Source organism: Ahaetulla prasina, chromosome 1 (genome assembly GCF_028640845.1).
Source record: "Ahaetulla prasina isolate Xishuangbanna chromosome 1, ASM2864084v1, whole genome shotgun sequence".
Taxonomy (NCBI): domain Eukaryota; kingdom Metazoa; phylum Chordata; class Lepidosauria; order Squamata; family Colubridae; genus Ahaetulla; species Ahaetulla prasina.
Genome location: NC_080539.1, coordinates 82,747,554 through 82,767,538, shown reverse-complemented (window position 1 = coordinate 82,767,538; position 19,985 = coordinate 82,747,554). Strand labels below are relative to the sequence as shown.

The 19,985-nt window shown below is 35.7% G+C and overlaps 2 protein-coding genes across 7 annotated transcripts in view; one reads left to right on the top strand and one right to left on the bottom strand.

Moving 5' to 3' along the window:
* ARID4B (AT-rich interaction domain 4B) overlaps nt 1–10,015 on the bottom strand; it is an 85,003-nt gene extending 74,988 nt beyond the window's left edge. For 3 of the 4 annotated variants that reach the window (XM_058166185.1, XM_058166174.1, XM_058166201.1), the window contains exons 1-2: nt 9,743–10,015; nt 8,576–8,638 (exon numbers count right to left, since the gene is read on the bottom strand). In XM_058166185.1, coding sequence (XP_058022168.1) covers nt 8,576–8,581 — 6 coding nt within the window. In that variant the 5' untranslated portion in view covers nt 8,582–8,638; nt 9,743–10,015. Of the gene's footprint in view, nt 1–8,575; nt 8,639–8,785; nt 8,865–9,742 lie in introns of those variants that run through there. The other variant, XM_058166193.1, reaches the window with a different exon arrangement.
* A 355-nt stretch (nt 10,016–10,370) lies between these two features.
* On the top strand, nt 10,371–16,791 carry GGPS1 (geranylgeranyl diphosphate synthase 1). 3 transcript variants are annotated; one of them, XM_058166142.1, is made up of 4 exons: nt 10,371–10,526; nt 12,876–12,980; nt 14,923–14,993; nt 15,963–16,791. In XM_058166142.1, the coding sequence occupies exons 2-4, from the start codon at nt 12,911–12,913 to the stop codon at nt 16,722–16,724; spliced, it is 903 nt and encodes a 300-aa protein (XP_058022125.1). In that variant the 5' UTR covers nt 10,371–10,526; nt 12,876–12,910; the 3' UTR covers nt 16,725–16,791. The 3 variants fall into 3 exon arrangements, with proteins under 3 accessions (XP_058022125.1, XP_058022144.1, XP_058022134.1); XM_058166151.1 differs by lacking the exon at nt 10,371–10,526 and adding an exon at nt 10,560–10,839; XM_058166161.1 differs by lacking the exon at nt 14,923–14,993 and having other exon boundaries at nt 10,483–10,526.
* The last annotated feature ends 3,194 nt before the right edge of the window (nt 16,792–19,985 follow it).

The window sequence follows — 19,985 nt, the reverse complement described above, 5'->3', positions numbered from 1 at the left end:
TGCTCCATAGAATTAATATTCATTTATGTGCCTTTTGTGAAGTCAACTATGCTATTTAGTATCTGGATCTTTCTAACTTTGTATAACCTCACCAGCAGTAGGGTGATGGCACTACTAATATGAGTGATCTTGCTGATAGATGAAATTTAGTTATAACTTGTAAAGATCCTTTTATAAAGAAAGAAATGTGCAATACAAAAGTTAGATATCAACTATACAATGTATATAGGCTATATTAAATTTAAAACTACATAGAATAAAGCATACTACTATATCAATTGAAATACTATTTCGGTATTAATAGCATTTTCCCTACAAATGATAATATTTTTCTTATATTTGGCCAAAGATTGCTTCAAATGTTACTTCTGTCATTACAGGGATTTTTCATTAGAAAAATTCATTCATTTCATTAGAAAAATTCACTTTGAAACAGGTTAAAACCAGCTTACTAATATATTCACTTTTTATAATATTTGCATTTTCCCTTAGAGACTGGAACTATTTGAATTTTGAAAAATTATAAATAGTAATTTTTATAAAGAGTAATTTTAATTTATAAATTAAGACAGCATCTTAATTTATATAAATAATTGAATGGATAGTTGCAATCTCAAAAAATTTTTTACTTTAAAAACACATTCATAGGAAAGGCAGTGTTTCTTATTTATTGGGGAGAAATGTTTATAAATGAGTAGGTAGTGCAGATTCATCTTACACACTGGTGCTGGATCTCAAGAATAGCATCCCTTAGCTTGGGGTTCTTTCTTTCTAATCAGCACAACCAAAGTCAAAAATAGCCATTGACATTAATAAGATTATAAAAATCCTTAATAGTAATTTCTGTAAGCATTCTAATGAGATTAAAGAGATATGTGAAAAGAACTTATTTTTTTAAAAAAAATTACAAAATTATTTACTGCCTAATTTTCTGACTAAAAAAATTATGCAAAGGTATTAACCAACAAGAAATAATTTTTAAAAAGTTTAATAAAAAAGATCAAGATTGAGAGCTATTTCCAGCAAACATGCAAACATTCATATCAGAAAATGGGTAAATATATATATATATATTCAACCAGCAATAATCACCATATTGTTGAAATCAGTATGAAAATACTGATAAACGAGTACTTTCTCTCAAACTGTATGCAGAATGACTACATATGATTCATGTATTATCTTTTTAAGGAACACATTTCTACATAATGAAGATAAGTAAATCCCTACTAACATGTTAAAAAGACAGAGAAAAATATAATATAAAGAGAAAAGTGCTTGGAATGACAAAACTTTGGGTCTGTTAAACAAATTTAGTAAGAACAAAAAAGCAACAAAATAACAACAAAAGCTATGCAATAAAAAAATCATATATAAAATGTAATTAGAATTTGAGGGGAGAAAACATGAACTTTTAAAAGGAGGAGCACTATACAAGGTATGTCAAACATGGGAGAGAATTCCATATCATAGTCACAGAAAGGAAAGATTAAAGATAAGAGATTATATCATTATAACTTCAGTCAATGCCACAGAGAAGACACACAAATATAAAAATTTAAGAATGCTTGATATTATCAGCATATGAAACAGAATCAGTATAATTCACATTCCTGAATTACCCAGATTTCCTGGAATGCCATTATGCCCTGATTTCTCATCTTTCTCAACTTTGACATTTTCTTTTCAGATTTAAGAATATGCCAACATGTGTATACTTGTGTATTTATTTTAAAAGCCAACCCAGATTAATATGAAAATGCAGTTCAAAGAAGTATGAACACAATGTTAGCACATAGCAAAACCTGACTGATTTCTCCTGCTTTTTGATGCAGTTACTTGAGAGAAACAACAGAGGAAAAATAGTTGCTATTTGTTTTTGTTCTTAAAGAAATCAATGGAAAAACCAATTCTTCCTTTTAGTTAAAATAGTTATACACTGAAAACTTTTAGAGTTCAAACATATTCTTACAAGATATATATAATTACATGCATCAAGACCCAGCCTTGTAATACTTTCTGACCCCAGTAAGATTTTGGGTAAGAAATGGAAGATCCAAGATGGCAACACATGTTAGCACATAGCAAAACCTGACTGATTTCTCCTGCTTTTTGATGCAGTTACTTGAGAGAAACAACAGAGGAAAAATAGTTGCTATTTGTTTTTGTTCTTAAAGAAATCAATGGAAAAACCAATTCTTCCTTTTAGTTAAAATAGTTATACACTGAAAACTTTTATAGAGTTCAAACATATTCTTACAAGATATATATAATTACATGCATCAAGACCCAGCCTTGTAATACTTTCTGACCCCAGAAGATGTTGGGTAAGAAATGGAAGATCCAAGATGGCAACACATTAGCTGTTTCTGAAATAAGCTCCTGGCTTGCAATAAACTTACCAACTGTAGCTTAACCCAACTCCCCCAAAATGCCACCCAAGGGCAAGAAGCAACCTAGATAAGCCCCAGCAATGTTATTAGGTAGAAATCGACTTTGAGCCACCACTGAGCATTGGTCAAAGGAGGAAATTGCAGAGTAACATCTCTGATCTACAAAACAACTTTTATACAACCAATACTACAAAGCCATTTGTCACATTCATTAAATCACAAGTTTTCATTCATTCTCAGTTCTCTGACTCAACCCAATCCTTTATCTCTTCTGCTCCAGAAAGTATGCCTGATTTCATACATCTAGATATGACATGCTATGTAACTAAACATAGTGGCTGTTCTATGCAACAGATCCTGAGAATGCATTGGGCAAAATCAGCAGTAACTCCAAAAGGTATTCTCATTTGCATCACTCTTGTTTTCTTAATATACAGTTATGAAACTGCTGGAAGAAGATTTGGAATTGTGGAGTGATGTGCTATCAATATGCTAATGATGATAATTAATCCTATCATGCTTTGTTATTTAAGAAATCAATGCATACTGTGAACTCTGCTAGGATACAATATTGGATTACATAAAGGTGAAAGTGAGGCTGAATCTAATATGGGAAGCCTGCCTCACAATTTGCACAAACTCTTGAAAAGTTCACAACTTGGGAGTGCTCCTTAATCAGTAACAAGAAGGTACCATTGTACAACTTTGTTTTAAAAATGTATTGTTTAGTTTTATATTTTATTGTTTATAGATTTTATAACTGAATTATTCTGGCAATTTTGGCATGGTATAGGATTGTATGTTTAAGTACATCTTTATCATTGTGTGAAATTATAGTATCATTCCAGCACAGACAATTTACCAGTTGTTTTCCAAGTTCAGTTCAAAGCAATGGTCTTAATCTTTAAAACATTAAACAGTGTAGGAGTTGGCAATATGAGACAACTCTCCTGTTTTTATGCACATGGCCAATTACTAATCTCTGCAGAAAAATCCTTGAGCGCAACTTAGATTACAGAACCTCACCCTGAGTCCCTGATGTGGGAAAGGGCATTCTTTTGCTTTGTTCCTAAATAATGAAACACTGCTTCTTCAGCTTGTAATTTGGAGTCATTCTCTTTGTATTTTGGAATGAAATAAAAGTATTTTTCTAACTGACTTCTTTAAATTGTTAGCAGATAGGATTTTATGCTGTTTTAGTATGTCTTTCATTATTTTTGTTTTATGTTCATTACATTGCTATTTATTAAAGCAATTTATAAACATTAATAAGTGAAATTGCATAACATAGTATGGTCCTCATCTACAAAAGCTGGACAGAACTATAACAATTCAAGCACCAATCACAATATAGTATAGCACTTTAGAGAAACTTTTTAAGAGAAACTTAAGCAAAAGAAAATTCCTGCTGTGTTAAAAGTTCAGCTGTTACAGATCTTCTTTGATTTCAGAATAGGACAAGAGAAGAATTTGGTGATAGAGATAAATAACCATATCTAAATAAGGATACTGACACAAATGCACACGCAAAGGCAAATCATTTTTGCACTTAAATTCTGTTCAAAATTCTGGGCAACTCAATAAAAAATTAAAATCAAAACCAAAAAACCTGGTACTCTAGCCATCCTCGTCAAAGCCATCCCCAACAAGACTATCCACAGGATCCCAACTTAATTAACCAAGCTGCCTGAGGAAAAAGCCAGCTCTTTATAGCCTTCTGGAAACTTAAAAGGGTGGAAGCTTGCTAGATCCTGATGTATCATAAGATAGAGGCTGCTACAGAAAAGGGACACTTCCTAGGTCTTATTAGCAGGTAGCGTTTAAGGGGGAGGGAGGCCTGGCATGCCTACTCTTAACTAACCTGATGGAGTAGGCAAATACCCTCCGGGAGGAGTGGTCTTGCAAATAACCTGGCCCATGATGGACGCATGCACTATTCAAGTATTGTATGTCAGAAAATGTCATTAACTTCAATAGACAATATAAGAAATTATACATCTCTATATAATAAAGCATATCTACCACTCTGATTCTCTTCTACTATATTAAGTCACATTTGCTTGACTTACAACATAGGTGAAAGGCAAGCATAGATTAAGAAATTTATAATAGTTCTGATTAGAATATAACTAGCTTAGTTTTTAGAGCTAAAACAAACTAAGTCATCTGCTCTGATTTCTATACTGCTTGCAAAAAATAATTCTTCCTTTTTACATCAACTTAATTTTTTAAGCTTATGTGTATAACTGGATGCATTTTTCTGTACAGTATCCACCAATACATTCATTTTTTTCAGCACTTTTCCATAATATATGCCATTCAGCTTCCCCAATGTATTTTTTCATAATTTTATCATAGATTGATAAACAAAACGTATGAATCATGACTATTTTACTATTTGTAGAAGAGTTTAAAAAAGGAATAAAGCTTTCTGACTTCTTATACCAGCAACATTCGATTTAAAAATGCATTTAAATTGCATTTAATGCAAACTAATTCAGGAAATATGAATTAGTTTTCATTAAATACAATTCAAATATATTTTCTACCTTCCCTATTAAGAACCAACTTGAATCCAACAAAATAAAAAATTAGTTTAACTTATAATACTTTTGAGCAAACATTAAAACACACCTGACATTTTTAAGAAGGGATTTTTTTAGAAAGGATCAAAAAATTACTTCAGTGAGTTCATGATTCATTTGAAAACAGTGTGCAATTACTCTCAGCAATAAAAGCAGAACATTTTAGCATTAAAAACAAGTAATGGGGGAAAAAAATTAAAAGGAGATCCACAAAACCTGTCACATTTCAACATTACTTATAGAAAACTACATGATTTTAATAAATTTGTACATCCTTCTAAAAGGTATTTTCAGCGACATACTGCTATACTTAATCTGAATACTACATACACATAAAACCTAAATATGATTCACTGAAGTAAGAAAAAGAAATCAGAAATCTGAACCAAGGGGATAGGGAGAAGAAAGAAATAACTTCATATGCTGAATTTCTTTCATCTCAATACTTTCTCTTCTGGTACGTGTTTGTTGCTCAACTTAGACTAAGAAAAGCTTCTCATCTCATTCAGCCACATATTTATCACATGTTCTTAGCTTTTATTCTTCTAAGAAGGAATGTAAACATGCACTATTTTCAAAAACAAAGATAATCCATAAAGTTGTACCAACAAAAATAAATGTGCATGAGGCTTCAAACTGGAAAGATGCTTCCACTCTTCACCTTCTTCAGTTTGAAGTAGGAGAAAACATACAGTTTTATTTTAGATGAGTCCCGATTTGTAATTGTTATTTATTGTTATTTAAAATGCAACAGTTATGTGTTGTAAGCCATACAATTACATATTGCATGCCACCAAGAGTCACTTGCTTGCGAATCTTCTTTCAATTTCAAATTTCCTTTTTTGCCCTGCCCACTTTTGTATCTGGTTATCCCTATTTCTAAAAAGTTACAAAGTTCAAAATTTGGCAAAATGTGATTCTTCTTTTATTCCTATAATTCAAATGTAACTCTAAACTTACAATTACACCCCTATATCACTGTACTTTATAAACAGTATTATTCCAGTTAACTAATTGGGAATATATTAGAAACTAACTTCCAACTAGACCCATGGGACATTGTTTTTGTCTCTACATTAATTGAAGACTCTTACTGCCAGAAGTGGCTCAGCAGATGATAGGGCCTAACTGACCTCTCAAAAGATAAGCAGTGTTGGTGTTGATTACCTGAATGGTGGACTATCTGGGAATCCGGAAGCTGTTGATAGAATAAGGAAGTAAAAAAAATATCCCAAAAGAAGGCAAGTCACTGCTATCATTGCCAAGAAAACTGCATGGATGGAGTTATGAAGTGAAGGGTTTTTTACCTTTTACTGCCAGAAGTTACAATCATTTGAATGATTGGATAATTCACTAGTAGCTGGGTTATTCACCATTTTCAAAGTTAGAATGCTAGGATGTGACCAAGATCCTGAGACAACTCTTACATTCGATTGACACATAACAGAAACAAAAAGTGATCATATCCAAGAGGAGCAGCGATTTTTATTTATCTGGCAGCCGCTAACCGAACAGGCTTGGCTAAGCAGAACTTATTTAATGATGAAAACAAAAGAACAAGTTGTTCTTTATATATAAGCTTAAAAGATCATAAGCACAGCAGAACAAATTCCAAGAAGAGTACTAGTTTGTAACTTTAATCTGAAGAAAAGCATTCATTTTTTACTTTATATATTCTGAAAACTATATCCATTCCACTCTCTCCTATTCAATATTATTTTTAAGCTGTATTAATTTAGAATAATAGGTCCAATTCACACACTATATAAAATTAGGGACAAAGAAATTCAGATTAAATCCTCACTCATGCACAAGGTTCACTGAATAATCTCCAGCTAGTCATTATGTAAGCATGCTATCCAACAAGCCTATAATTGCCAGGATAAAATAGTAAAAAAGAAACAAGTACATCAACTTTCTATCACTGAAAGAGAAGTCAGACAGTAAGATAAACAGACTGAGAAATCTCCCCCAGCCCTTTAGTTCAGCTGTGGCCAAGTTTAGAGAAATGAGTTCATGTATGCTTCGAAACATAAGGGATACTAGATTCAAACAGGAGTATCAAAGTGCCAAGATTAGCAATAGTACAAATACTATTCTGAATTCTGCTACAGAAATCCACAGTTGTATAAAAAAGTAAGGGTCTGGGGATAATTCATTTGTAAAAGTGCAGCTCATTCCTTAAACAATTACATTTTGTTCAATATTTATAATCTTTTGCTACCTATTTATAATTATGCAGTTTCTAATTTTAAAAAAATATGTTAATGTTTGTATCAGAAAGCCACTTGTTGAAGCATGGATTAAACATCCATGTCATATACCCCACCATCTGAATTATAAAGTAATTTGTAACATCCGTTATATGCATATTCAATAATCTATTAAAAATATAACTACTGTACTTTAACTGTAATCATAATTTCTAAACAAAATAAATTTCATCCTAAAGCAGTCTTAATTTCATAAACAATGAAAACAAATTCTATAGTTAAATGAACAGACATTGCACTAAAAATATTCATTTGTTCTCCCTGTTATTGTAAACAACTTTAATACTAATTTCAGAAAGAATATCATATGGAAAAAAGAATCATTATGAAGCTTAATAGACGAAAACAGCCATACTTGTATGAAATATTTAATATGTTATTCCTAGAGTTTCCGGCACAGCTGATGTGTGATTGCAGCTACCCATCTCTCTCAAGAAAAGCCTTCCTTAACAGATGAAGTAACTTACAATATTTAATAACAAAGATGGTACTTATCAATTGCAGTATACAATGTTTCATTTTCAGGTTTTCAAAAATGTCTTCAGCAGGCTATATGACACTAAACTTTACCACAGTTTTTTTTTAAACTATATTCATGATCACTATTCTACACCAGATTCTGTACTTGTGGTTATTGCAAGTTTAAAAATAAGGAACACATTTTTTTCATCCCATTTACTTTTAAGATTCTGATCACCAACTGTCAGTGCCTTTCGATTAACAGACACATATACAAATACTGTATCCCATGGTTAAAAACTTGTTTTTTAAAAAAAAGAAACACAAAACACACTCTACAGCTTGCAGCAATATCTTTAAATCTTTTTTAAAGATAGTTCCGGGAACTCAAAATAATTACTTCAACCAGACTCCAGAACAAAGAAAATACATTACACCTATCCTTTAATTTCAAGAAAGAAAATAGAACAAGGTAAAGAAGCCTCCCCAGCACCCTAAAAATAAAGGAAACCCTCCCTTTTCCTCCAGCAAGTTATCAGTTCTGGCCTAAGCAGCCATATCCTCATTTCCCTTTGAAAAGGTTTTGCAGAAGAGAAACTCCAGCAGGTTGGATTTACATTTTGTTTTGGGCACACACCAAGCAAGAGTATATAAAAACAAAAAAAAAATTGAAAAAGTATATATATGTGTATATATATATATTACACATCACTGCCTGAAAGCTAAAAGGAGGGAAATAATCCGCAGTCTGGAACTGAAAACGGCTACAATACGCACACCAGGGAGCGGAGCTCGGAGAAACATAACCCTCCGCGACGCCCCATTTCTCCCCCCCCCCACCTTCCCCTCCTATAAGAGGTTTTACCTTCATGATGAACTCGGGCTGCAGCAGAAAAATCCGAAAGCGAATGTGCTACCAAGGCTGGACCTGAAATTTAAAACAAAGCACTGAGCCACCGCACCATCCCTTTTTTTCAACGGGGCGCACTCGGCAAGTGCTGGGAAGGGGCCGTTTTTGTAGGAACCTCTCTTTCTCTCCCCCCCCCCCACTCCACTTGCGGCCATTCCAGCCTACCTCGCCCGATGCCCTCTCTTACAGTTCCCCCCTTTCTCTTACGCGGCCGCTCCAGCCACAAAAAGCCGCTGCTGCTCTCGGAGCCTCACCCCCGCGGCTGGCTTCCCCCTCGCCCGCTGCCTTTGACGCCATTTCTGTCAGAGCAGAAACTTGCCACAACAACAACCGCTTCTTAACAACCCCCCCCCCCCCTTCCTCCGCTTTCCTCCATGCAAGCGACTCTCCGGGCACAGCCACAGAGGACACAAGCTCTTTATCGTCGGCTGACGGGGAGCGGTCTCTGTGGCCCCGAAGAAACGGGGGCTAAGTAAGGGGGAAAGAGAGCCAGGTCAAGAGGTGGCCAGTCCGGACTGAGGTGCTTTCTCGCCCAGGCGCGCGCGCGCGCGCACGGGAACGAACACACACACACACACACACTCTTCCCTGCGGGAGGGGAGGTTTCTCCATTGTACTAGGGACAAGAAGCGGAGATGGGGGGGGGCTCGATAAAGCTTGCCCTCCTCCTTCTCCGCGTCCCCCTCGCTGCATCCCGCGTCCACAGCCGCAGCTCCCAGCTCTTTCCCGCAAACTGGCCCCTCTTCGCTCTCCCCACAGATTCCCTCCCCTCCCCTCCCCCCCCGGGCTGACTCCGCGGTCGGAGTTTCAGCAACAGCCGCAGCTCCGGGCTCCAGCCGAGCTGGTCGGGAAGCCGGAGAAGCGACGCTGGGATGGGAAGCGCCGGCCGCGGGACTCCCCGCTTCCTCCTCCCCCACCAGACTCGGAGGTCCCGCTTCCCGGGAAGCTGAAGCGACGAGCGCCGCCGCCGCCTCAACCAACAGAAAAACAACACTCCCAAAAGCGAGTCGCTCGCTCGCTTCTTCTCCGATCCCCCCGCCGAAGGGCTTCGGCCTTCCTCGGGGAGCTCGGCGAAACGCCCAGGGCCGGGGCCCCGCAGCCTCTTCCCCGGGGCAACGTTACCTTTTGTTCCACGGCTGTCGCCCGCTCGCTGGTCCCCCCAAACCTGCCGCGGGAGGGGGGAGCGAGGAGGACGGAGCCTCCTCTCGACGCCGGGCCCAATCGCCCGGCCCCCACTCCCGCCTCCGTCCCTCCAGCGATCGCCGGCCCGGCTCTGAGCCACGGAGGGCTCGCCAAGAGGAGGCTTCTCTCTCTCTCCCTCCCGTCCGAACCCCGGTGGCGACGGCGACAGCAGCGGCTCAGCTCCAAGCTGTTCCGTCCCCTCCCCCGATCCGATGCCTGATTGACGCATCGACGCCCGCCCTCTGACCGCCTTGCCTGCTTCGCATTGGCGCGCACCCCGAGCGGCCCGCCCACTCCCCATCGCCATTAGCCGCTGCCTCAGAAACGCTGATGTAATTCCCACTCCAGTTCTATGGAAACAGAGACTCGGCTTCGTAGCGCCTTCTGGGTAGCATGGTTTTGTCCCGCCCATTTGCCGCAGTCTATGAGGGAATTTTTCTTCGCCGCTACTACAGCTCCCGAGATGCCTCGCGAGGACCAAGAGGAGAATGAGAAAATGGAGGGGGAGAGAGAGAGAGAGAGAGAGAGAGAGACGAAGAGGGCTTTCTCGAAACGGGAGGAGGGGAGGAGCTCGCGCCTGCGCCAACAGGCCCCGGTGGCGCATTTTCCCTCCATCGGGCGGAGGAGCGATCTAGGGGGGAGGGGAGGGGTTTGCGCTTCTCGCTACTTGAGTGAGGCGGGCCGTGGAGTGACTGAGGCCGGTGAGGAAGCCGAGGAGGCCGCGGTAGGTTGAAGCCGCCGCGCCAGGTTGAATCTCGCTCTACTTCTTTTCTCCGTTCGCTTCCAGAGCCTCTTCTAGCCGAGCGGCGAGAGAAGCGGCGGGTCCTTCCCCCCCCCCTTCTATTTGCTGTCAGGTCTTTCGTCGCTCCAGTAAAAAAGGCCGGTGGTCCTTTACGAGAGAAGTAAACAGCCGGGGAGGGTGTTGGCGCGCTCACTTTCGGTGTTTTCGCTTGAGCTGGCAAGAAAAGCGGGCGGCTCTTCTGTGCAAATATGACTGCCGGCTTCCCGGGCTCGGTCGACGAGAGGCTGTTGTCAATGTAAATGAAGAGCCTTTTTTTGCCTCTTCTTTGCCAATTTGTTTGTTTCATAGATGTTCTGGGAGGTGTAAGCACTTTTATTGTTCAGTTTGAAGTATTGATTAGTGTAAAGAAAAAAACGAGGGTCTTTTTTTGTGGATTTTCTTTTAAGTACAGTCTCCTTATTTCTTAAAGGCAGGAGCAGTGGCAGTTAAAATATTGATGTCTTTTGCGTTTTCATTCAGTTTCTAAAGAGTATTTTGGGCTATATTAATAAGTTTTTAGTTAAATACATTATCGAATTATGTTTTGCTGGACTCTTTCACATTTTAAATTGTAAGATAAAGTTGCCTAAGAAAACAAGTTCAGACTTCATTGTGAAAGGGTTCATTGTGAAAGGTTAGATAAGTCTGTATCTTGTCCAAAGTTTTTGTTAATTATAAAAACAGCAGACAGGAAGCTACTCTAACTAACCATGTACTGTCAAATTCTTAAAGAAGCTTGGCATTTTATTTCAGCAGTCAATGTCAAATTTATTTAAGATTTCAGTATTTTAATAAATTAAACTGATACTGTTTCATTACACAAGCCAATATGGAGTTTGTGGTATAAGTTTTAAAAGAATATTCACAAACCATGGAGCTTTGAAAGTACAGTACTGGTAGTCTTTGCTTTCCACCACAATTGAGCCAAAAATTTATACTGGTAAGCAAAACAGTTAAGTGATTTTGCCCCATTTTACAACCTTTCTTTCCATAGTTGTTAAGTGAATCACTACAGGTAAGTCAGCAACACAATCATTAAATGAATGTAGCTTCCTCGTTGACTTTGCTTGTCAGAAGGTAGCATATTCCTGGGACACTGAACCATCATAAATATGAGTCAGTTGCCAAGCATCCAATTTTGATCATGAGATCATGGGGATGCTGCAATTGTCTTAAGTGTGAAATTAAGTCACTTTTTTAAATGCCATTGTAACTTTGAATGGTTTCTAAATGAACTGTTCTAAGTAAAGTACTACCTGTACTATAGCTTCCATATGACTCCCAATGACTACAGGGAACAGTGCAATATTGTATTATATAAGTATACCTCTTCCTTTTTCTGTTTGATAGTTTCGTTTTGCGTGCGCAATCAAATTTACTATTCCATGAAGAACTATAGTTCAAATCCTGCTGAAATTTCTCAAGTTGCAAATTTGCAATTACTTTATAAAAAGAACATTGGCAAATGCTCAGCCCCACCCTTGTATTGGGCTCATAATGTGTTAATTTATAGTTCACTTAATTTTGGCTTACAAGATTTTTGTGAATTCCATATTAGGTACCTATTATAAGTCCTACTTAATTTAGTGTGCATTTATATATGTTGAGGCTTTATCAGTTCAGGTTTTTATTTCAGTACATGGATTTTGATGTATTCTTTGTGAATTTAGAGGTGATTGTTAATCTGGTCATTTTATTACAGTCAAAAAGCTGCAGTAGTATATGCTATTCTCTTTATTGTATATAAAACTAAAACTATTGGGAAATAGAAATTATATGCTGGGAAACAATTAGTTAGGTGCTAGACAGTCAACAGTGTGATTGGCATAGGTCATATTATGACTGCAGGTTCTGTATTTAAATTGCCTGAGACAAATTGTTTTAGTGCATATCAGCTGCAGTGCAGTAAACAAACCCTTTAGAGGGAAGGAAAAAAGAGATAAAGCTCAAACAAGAACTCTGTTAAATATTTGAGAAGGTTAAGTGACCCATGTTGTAGTCCATTCTGAAGGATGAGGCATTATTAGTAGACTTATTAATATATAAACAGGTACATGCTCAGAAAAATTTCATTGTAATATTTTCTGAGTAATATAGTGATTGGCTGATCTTGAATAGTGTATTTAATGGTTACTTGAAATGACATCATAAATACTTTAAAGAAGTACCTGCCACTTCTACATTGGCACAGTGTTTCGTGACATTTCCTGTTGTTTCTCCTGCCTACATCATGTTATTACTACAGTCGTATATATAGTAAGGTTTCTTTCTTTCTTTTCTTTTCTTTCTCAGACTATAAGACTCTGTTTGGGAAACACATTTTTAAAATGGAAGAACTAGAAGATTCATCCAAGAGAATTCTTTTAGAGCCATACAACTATCTGCTTCAGCTTCCTGGTAATATATTATTGTTTGAATTATAGTGATGTATGAAATATAGAAATTGGGATAGCCATAGCAATATCTTGGGTCTGTGAGCTATGCATTTTTCATTTATTTCCCCAAATCAGCTTTCACTTTGTTCTCATTGGTACCTAATCATCATTTTGTACTCTTCTGTTTTCAATTTACATAGCCTTGTTCAGCAGTAATATAATATATATATTTAACATATAAACTAGGATTTGTTTTAACAATGATTTGAGCAGATCAATCTATCTTGCAGATGAGCAAATTGATAATGGTTGAATTATTAATTTTTTTCAGTCAAATATAAGCAAGTTTCTGAATTAAGTAATAGTAACAAACATGGGATAAAATAGCAGTTTGAAAAAATCCAGTTTCTTTTTTGCAGATTATTTACATATGGTAAGCAAAAATTAAACTGCTTTGTGCATTTTATGAACCTAGCCTAATACGAAATGTTTTTCATTTAAGATGTATTAACTGTGCAAGTTGTATTTTGTTAATAAATTTTGGCTTAGTGGAATATGTGAATCCACCCATTGTGTTTTGCATAAACCTATACTAAAGTCAAGATTATGAATTAAATACTAATCTCAATTATTTAAAATATTATAGGATATATGCTAATCTTTCACTCAAAATCAGTGACATCACTGTGTGTGTATTTGGAGAAAGAAAGAGACGGGCGATTCAAAAAGTGTTTTTAAGGCTGGAATTTTAACTTTTAATTTATGTTTTGTCTATTACGTAGCAAAATAAGAGAAAATTTCATGTTTAGGATAGAGCTAATGTTATATGAATATAATTTTAAGCTTTAATATGGTTATTAGCTAATAGCTTGGTATATACAGCACCATGCAAAGCCATAATATAGTTGCATTTATCATTCAATATAAATATAGACTTTAACTTCATTTTTTGTGATCTACCAAACAAAAGAAATGGATGAAAGGAGCAGCCAGGGATTAAAATTGCTCTTTCAGTGCTTGCTCTTTTTTACCAGGACAAGTCCCAAGGATATAAAGATATGAAAAAAGAAAGAGAGAGCATTTTTTTTTAACTCAAGTGTTAACCAGATCATAATTTTTTTTAGTCAGCAAGATATAAGAATATTTAACTGTTTAAAATCTGTCTTCTATTTTAATTGTAGTTTTACAGATTTATATGTGAAGTCAGATTTTTCTCTATCTGCTTTTTGTAGCATCCTGAAAAGCTCTAGAATTCTTGAAAGCTTATTTTTTGAGTTTGTCCTAACGAAAATTACTTTTTATGAATGTTGAAGTTAAACCTCGTATAGGGAAAAAAATTCCCCTATCCTTCCTTCTGGAAAGTTCCAGATATTAAAGCTCTGTACCAAGCATATTTCCTTAAAAAGTCTTCCTACTGTAAGATTTTCAGGTAAGCCCAGGTACAGGACTCATTTTCAGCTTTCTGGTAGCAGTGTTTTGAAGTTAATAACAAGAAATAGTGTACCAATATTATGCTGATGAAATATGCTAATTACAATTTTTTGGCTAGTATTAAGAATTGCAGCTGTCTTGTGTAAAGTTCTGCTGAGTGAACAAAGGCCTATGGTGATGATTCACAAATGTAATAAGGTGCGGTCTGTAAATAAACTGGTAGCTCATATGCCTAGGCTTTTATTCAAAAAATGTCAAACTAATTCCGTATGACATTATCAATTCTAATTGTCTAAAATTATGTTAAAATTAACTCTAACAGAATGTTTACAGAGGGTGTCATACAATAGTATAAATTATAAAACAATATAATTGAAGTATGAAATATTTCCAAAATATTCCAGTTTTGGGCTCAAGCTTTGATTGAAAACTATTTCTCCCTATTCAGTTAATACATTTCTTAGAGCTTATTACAAATACTTTATGTAGAATGAAAATGTATAGTATTATCTATGCACTTTTTAAAATCATAGGTAAACAGGTCAGAACTAAGCTTTCCCAAGCCTTTAATCACTGGTTGAATGTTCCAGAAGACAAACTACAGGTGAGTTGTCTAAGTTAAATTGATTTAACAGTTAATAGTTTTAAACAGGCAAAGGGAAATATAATTACTTTTTTCTTGTTCTGTTTGTATCTAAATATTTAAAGTTACTGCAGTACTGTAGCATTTTAACCTCTGGTGGCAAGGTATTGTGCTCTGTGCAACTGCTTCAGATTGTGGTATACTGTAACAAAATGCTGTTAGCAAGGAAAAGAACAGTTTGGATTTGCAAACATTTTTATTTTGTGCTCTTATTGTAATACTTAAATGAGTGAGGACTACCTTGATAAATGTTGGGTATATTTGTTCATCGGGGCCAAATATCTCTTGAAACAAATCCCCTACTTTGCACTCTAATTTGTACTATGCAATGAGGAAGGCAGTTTTCCCACACATATCACAGCCTATTTGTCCCTCAAATATATGGGTATGATATATGGGCATGAGAAAACTGCTTATTTGTGTCACATCAAATATATTTCTGCTGCTTCTATAAGCAATATGATGAAAGAAGGTTGATGAAGAGCAAAAATAACTTGGTTAGCATGCCAAGCCAAAGCATTCATTTCTTAATTGCTGTTTTCAAACATTTTAAATATTTTAATTATAAGACTTAACATTATGTCTGTGTTGTAATATAAAAATTCTATAGGTGTATTACGTTTGATATCTATATGTATATACAGTATATCATCTGTTTTCATTTGTGAGTTATTGTGCATATAGAGATCATCATTAATTGCGTAAATTCATTCATACTAAAAAAGTCTCTCTATACAAACAAATATATAGAAATACAGACAATAGGGTGCATGGTCCCAATGGAATGACAGGGTCCGTAAGATGGAATTAAAAGTCTACCATAATTAGCAGAGAGAATTGACATAGTGCAAGAAATGAAAATAGAAATAATCAGGGAATCTAAATATAGAAGAATAGCAATATAAAAGTTTATTTTGTCTTTTTTATTAGATCATAATTGAAGTTACAGAAATGTTGCACAATGCAAGTTTGCTTATAGATGACATAGAAGACAATTCAAAGTTACGACGTGGCTTTCCAGTGGCCCACAGCATTTATGGAATACCGTATGTGATAAACTGTGCAAACTTTGTATATTTCCTTGGTCTACAAAAGGTTTTAACGCTTGATCATCCAGATGCTGTAAAAGTATTCACCAGTCAACTACTTGAACTCCATAAGGGCCAAGGCCTGGATATTTACTGGAGAGATACATATACCTGTCCTACAGAAGAAGAATATAAAGCCATGGTTCTGCAAAAGACAGGTGGCCTTTTTGGACTAGCCGTGGGCCTTATGCAGTTATTTTCAAATTATAAAAATGATCTGAAACCACTCCTTAACACTCTTGGGCTCTTCTTTCAAATTAGAGATGATTATGCAAATTTACACTCCAAAGAATATAGTGAAAACAAAAGCTTTTGTGAAGACCTAACTGAAGGAAAGTTCTCATTCCCAACTATTCATGCAATATGGTCCAGGCCAGAGAGCACACAGGTTCAAAATATTCTGCGACAGAGAACAGAAAATGTGGATATAAAAAAATACTGTGTACATTACCTTGAGAATGTGGGATCCTTTGAATATACCCGGAAAACACTAGAAGAACTTGAGTCTGAAGCTTATAAACAAATTGGATTGCTTGGGGGCAACCCTGAACTTACAGCATTAATTGAATATTTAAGCAAAATGTTCAGGGACAATGAAAACTAACGGTTAATTGAATGTTTCTGCAAATGATTTTTAAAGGATCAAGAAAAATTAAATTTGTTTAACATTATCTAATTGCTCATATGAATACTGCTGAAACTGACCATAAGGGGTAACTGGAAATTTGTGCATACAGTATATTACTTTGAAATTTCAATTTTCAGTTGCTTATGCAAAATCATGGGACAAACGTCAATTAAAATAGCTTCAAAATCTCTTCAATGATTTTGATTTCCAATCCTGTTTCATTATGACTTAATTCTGATTGTATGACATATCAAAAACTAGTACAATATGACCTAATTTTTAAGATGAGAGAATATCATCAAAAGAGGGGTAAAGGATGGTAATACCCAAAAACCACAATGCTACATTGAAGGCTTTTGACAGAGTTCCAACTGCTAAAGCAAAGTCAAGTAGTCCTCATTTAAAGTTATTATGGTGCTGACAAAGGAGTTTTACACCTGTCCTCAAAGAGTAGCTGTCACAGCATCCCCAGTCGTATGATCATGACTTGGGTGCTTGCCAATGTGCATTTATGATGTTTGCAGAATCCTCAATCATGTCACCATTTGTGACCTTCACAGCCAGCTTCTAACAAGCAAATAAATGGGGGCGGGGGGGAAATCAGGGAGTTGCTGGTCATGGTCACTTGATATTAACTTATTGACTGTGGGTAATTCATTTAATGTCTGCAGCTGGAACTGATGTCATAAGTTGGCACAATCACATGACATTTCATTTTACAACCATGCTTTTTAGTGATGGAGTTGCCAATCTCAATTGTAGGAGGACTATCTGTAATACCATTGGCAAATGAAATAAGTGGATACTAATTTTCCCTCTGCACTCTGAAAAACGATGTATATATTATCTTTTAAGGTAGCTATATTCTGATTTCATATACTGTACATATTAGAAAATGCGGAAAACAAGATCTAGTAAGGACTCAAATTGGTACCATCCTTTTATTACCTACCGAAAAAAGGAGTTTATAAATGAGGTACTGCTTTTCTTCAAGAAGTACATTCTCAAACTGCTGGAAATTATCTTACTCTGAGTGAATACACTAATTCACTCCCCAAACTCTATTTCCTCCAACTATATCAATCTGACCTAGAATCTCACTTCTAGGGCAAAAATAATAACCGCAAAGAAAAAAAATGTAGCTGTAATCAATTACACACACACACACACAAAACAAGATAGTTTCACCTGGTAAGTCTGACTTATAAAGGTTCTGTAGGATAGCTTTATAGTATAAATAATGTAGGCAGACAATATGTATTAAAACACATGATTCCATTAGCTGAATGCCAAATGCCAAAATAATATTTTACTACCATCTTTGATGTTAATTTTTGAGGGGTTATCAATACAACATATTACATTTATGCCACCTCTATTTGTAGTCCCATTTGCCTCACTTCAGATTAACTAGGTTTGGATTTTGCTCAGTCTTGATACTACAAATTGGCTGATACTGCCTCACATATGTAAAAAATATACTTGATATAAATGTTTAAATAAACTACATATTTTAAAAAGAAAAGCTAATATAAAAGCCAGCTATTTATACAAATCAACAAAAAATGGTTAAATAGTAGCTACCGGTACTTTTCAAGAATACAACTTTTTCTAATTAACACAGCCGGTAATATAATTACCGATTCAATTCCAAAATTCAGCAGAAACAGCATCACTCTAATACTTTAAAATAGATGTATCTCCTCCCAATATCATACTTTTATTATATGATCCTGGGAAAAGATGTAGCCACAGACAGATGTATGTTCACACTCAAAGGACCTTTTGGAAATTCAAAGCATTGCAGAGCCTTCATAATTAGCATCTGTTTCAGGCTGAAAACCAAATAATTTTAATACCTCTCCCCCTCTCCTCCTTAGGTAAAAATTTTGGTGTGGGCAACTTAGAGCTTTCTTTCCTCTTCAATAACATTGCAGAATGCAATAGTATTACCAAATAAAATGTTATTTAGCAAAAAGCTTGGGAAAATCTCAAACAAAAACATCCAGTATCACTTTGTTGATACTATAGCATTATCAATCTTCCTACCCAAATATTGACAATAATGAAGTGATTCTTGGCTGGAAAAAATGCCCATTGTCAATATCATTCTGTGACATTCCTAAAACGATACCAAGATCAAATAGCTGAACATGCATTACTGTAATCCTAGAATTCAAATGGTCTCTATCCCTAAAGATAGTTCCTACATTTAATGGAGTGTTGCTCCTTTTCAGCTCATCAATTTTCTTAACTCAATTCCAGAAATATAGCTGGCCAATATTCCTGAGAAAGAGACAAAAGACAAGAAATTCCAACCTATTATACTGTGGAAAGAAGAAACAGTATTTCATGAGCTGAGGAGTAACTTGAACTCGTGTGTTATTTCCATAAATAGATGTCCTCCTTTTTCAATTAACAGAAAAAGAAAAAAAAACATTTCAAGTTCAAAAGTTTTGGTTCCTAATTAAGCCAGCTGAGATCTGCAGTAGGGCAGGTGTCAAGTTTTGTTTGTCCCCGTTATTAATTGCATTGAGTTTGGTGATTTGCCAGTATTTAACTTATTATTATTATTTATTAGATAAATAATAACTTAAAATAATTCCTCACTGAATGCCCCTCCCAAATTTGCTCTGAAGGCTTATGGCTTTATGTATCATTTACTAATTCTAGATTTCTTAAAATATCTTCTCTAAACATTTTATTAAGCAGTAAGCACATATAATAATTGTGCAGCATGTCATTGGAAAGCATCCAGAGTATTTAAATGTAAGCCGTAACATTTGTTGGAAGTGAGCTTGAGAGCATGATGATTTTACAAATTGTACTTTCTCAAAATATTTGGTGGGTGAAATAATGCATACTGTGAAAATCATAGACTGGTAACTATTAACATCTGTGTTTTAATTATAAAAATTACAGCTTGTGTTCAATATTTATCAGCTTTTAAAAGTTTTTATGTTTTAGAATATGTGTCCCAGGATAATAAAAACTATCTAGAAAAGCCCTTTTTATTAAGCTCATGCTGATTTTAATTGTTAGCTAAATGAACACTTTCCTAGACAGAAATGCAAAAGCTTGTTTTATGGACCAAGAATTTCCCCATACAGTACCTTATTATTTAAAACTTCTATTAGTTGTTTTTATTCACTACACTGCGTAACATTCTGGTCTTGATAATTATTTTCTCATCTTGAAATTACTTGAAATTGAAACCATCTTGAAATTAGATCAGTA

Coding starts and splice junctions, on each gene's coding strand:
- GGPS1 (XM_058166142.1), top strand. CDS start 12,911: ATGGAAGAACTAGAAGATTCATCCAAGAGAATTCTTTTAGAGCCATAC. Junction 12,981..14,922: donor CTATCTGCTTCAGCTTCCTG/GTAATATATTAT, acceptor TTAAAATCATAG/GTAAACAGGTCAGAACTAAG. Junction 14,994..15,962: donor TTCCAGAAGACAAACTACAG/GTGAGTTGTCTA, acceptor CTTTTTTATTAG/ATCATAATTGAAGTTACAGA.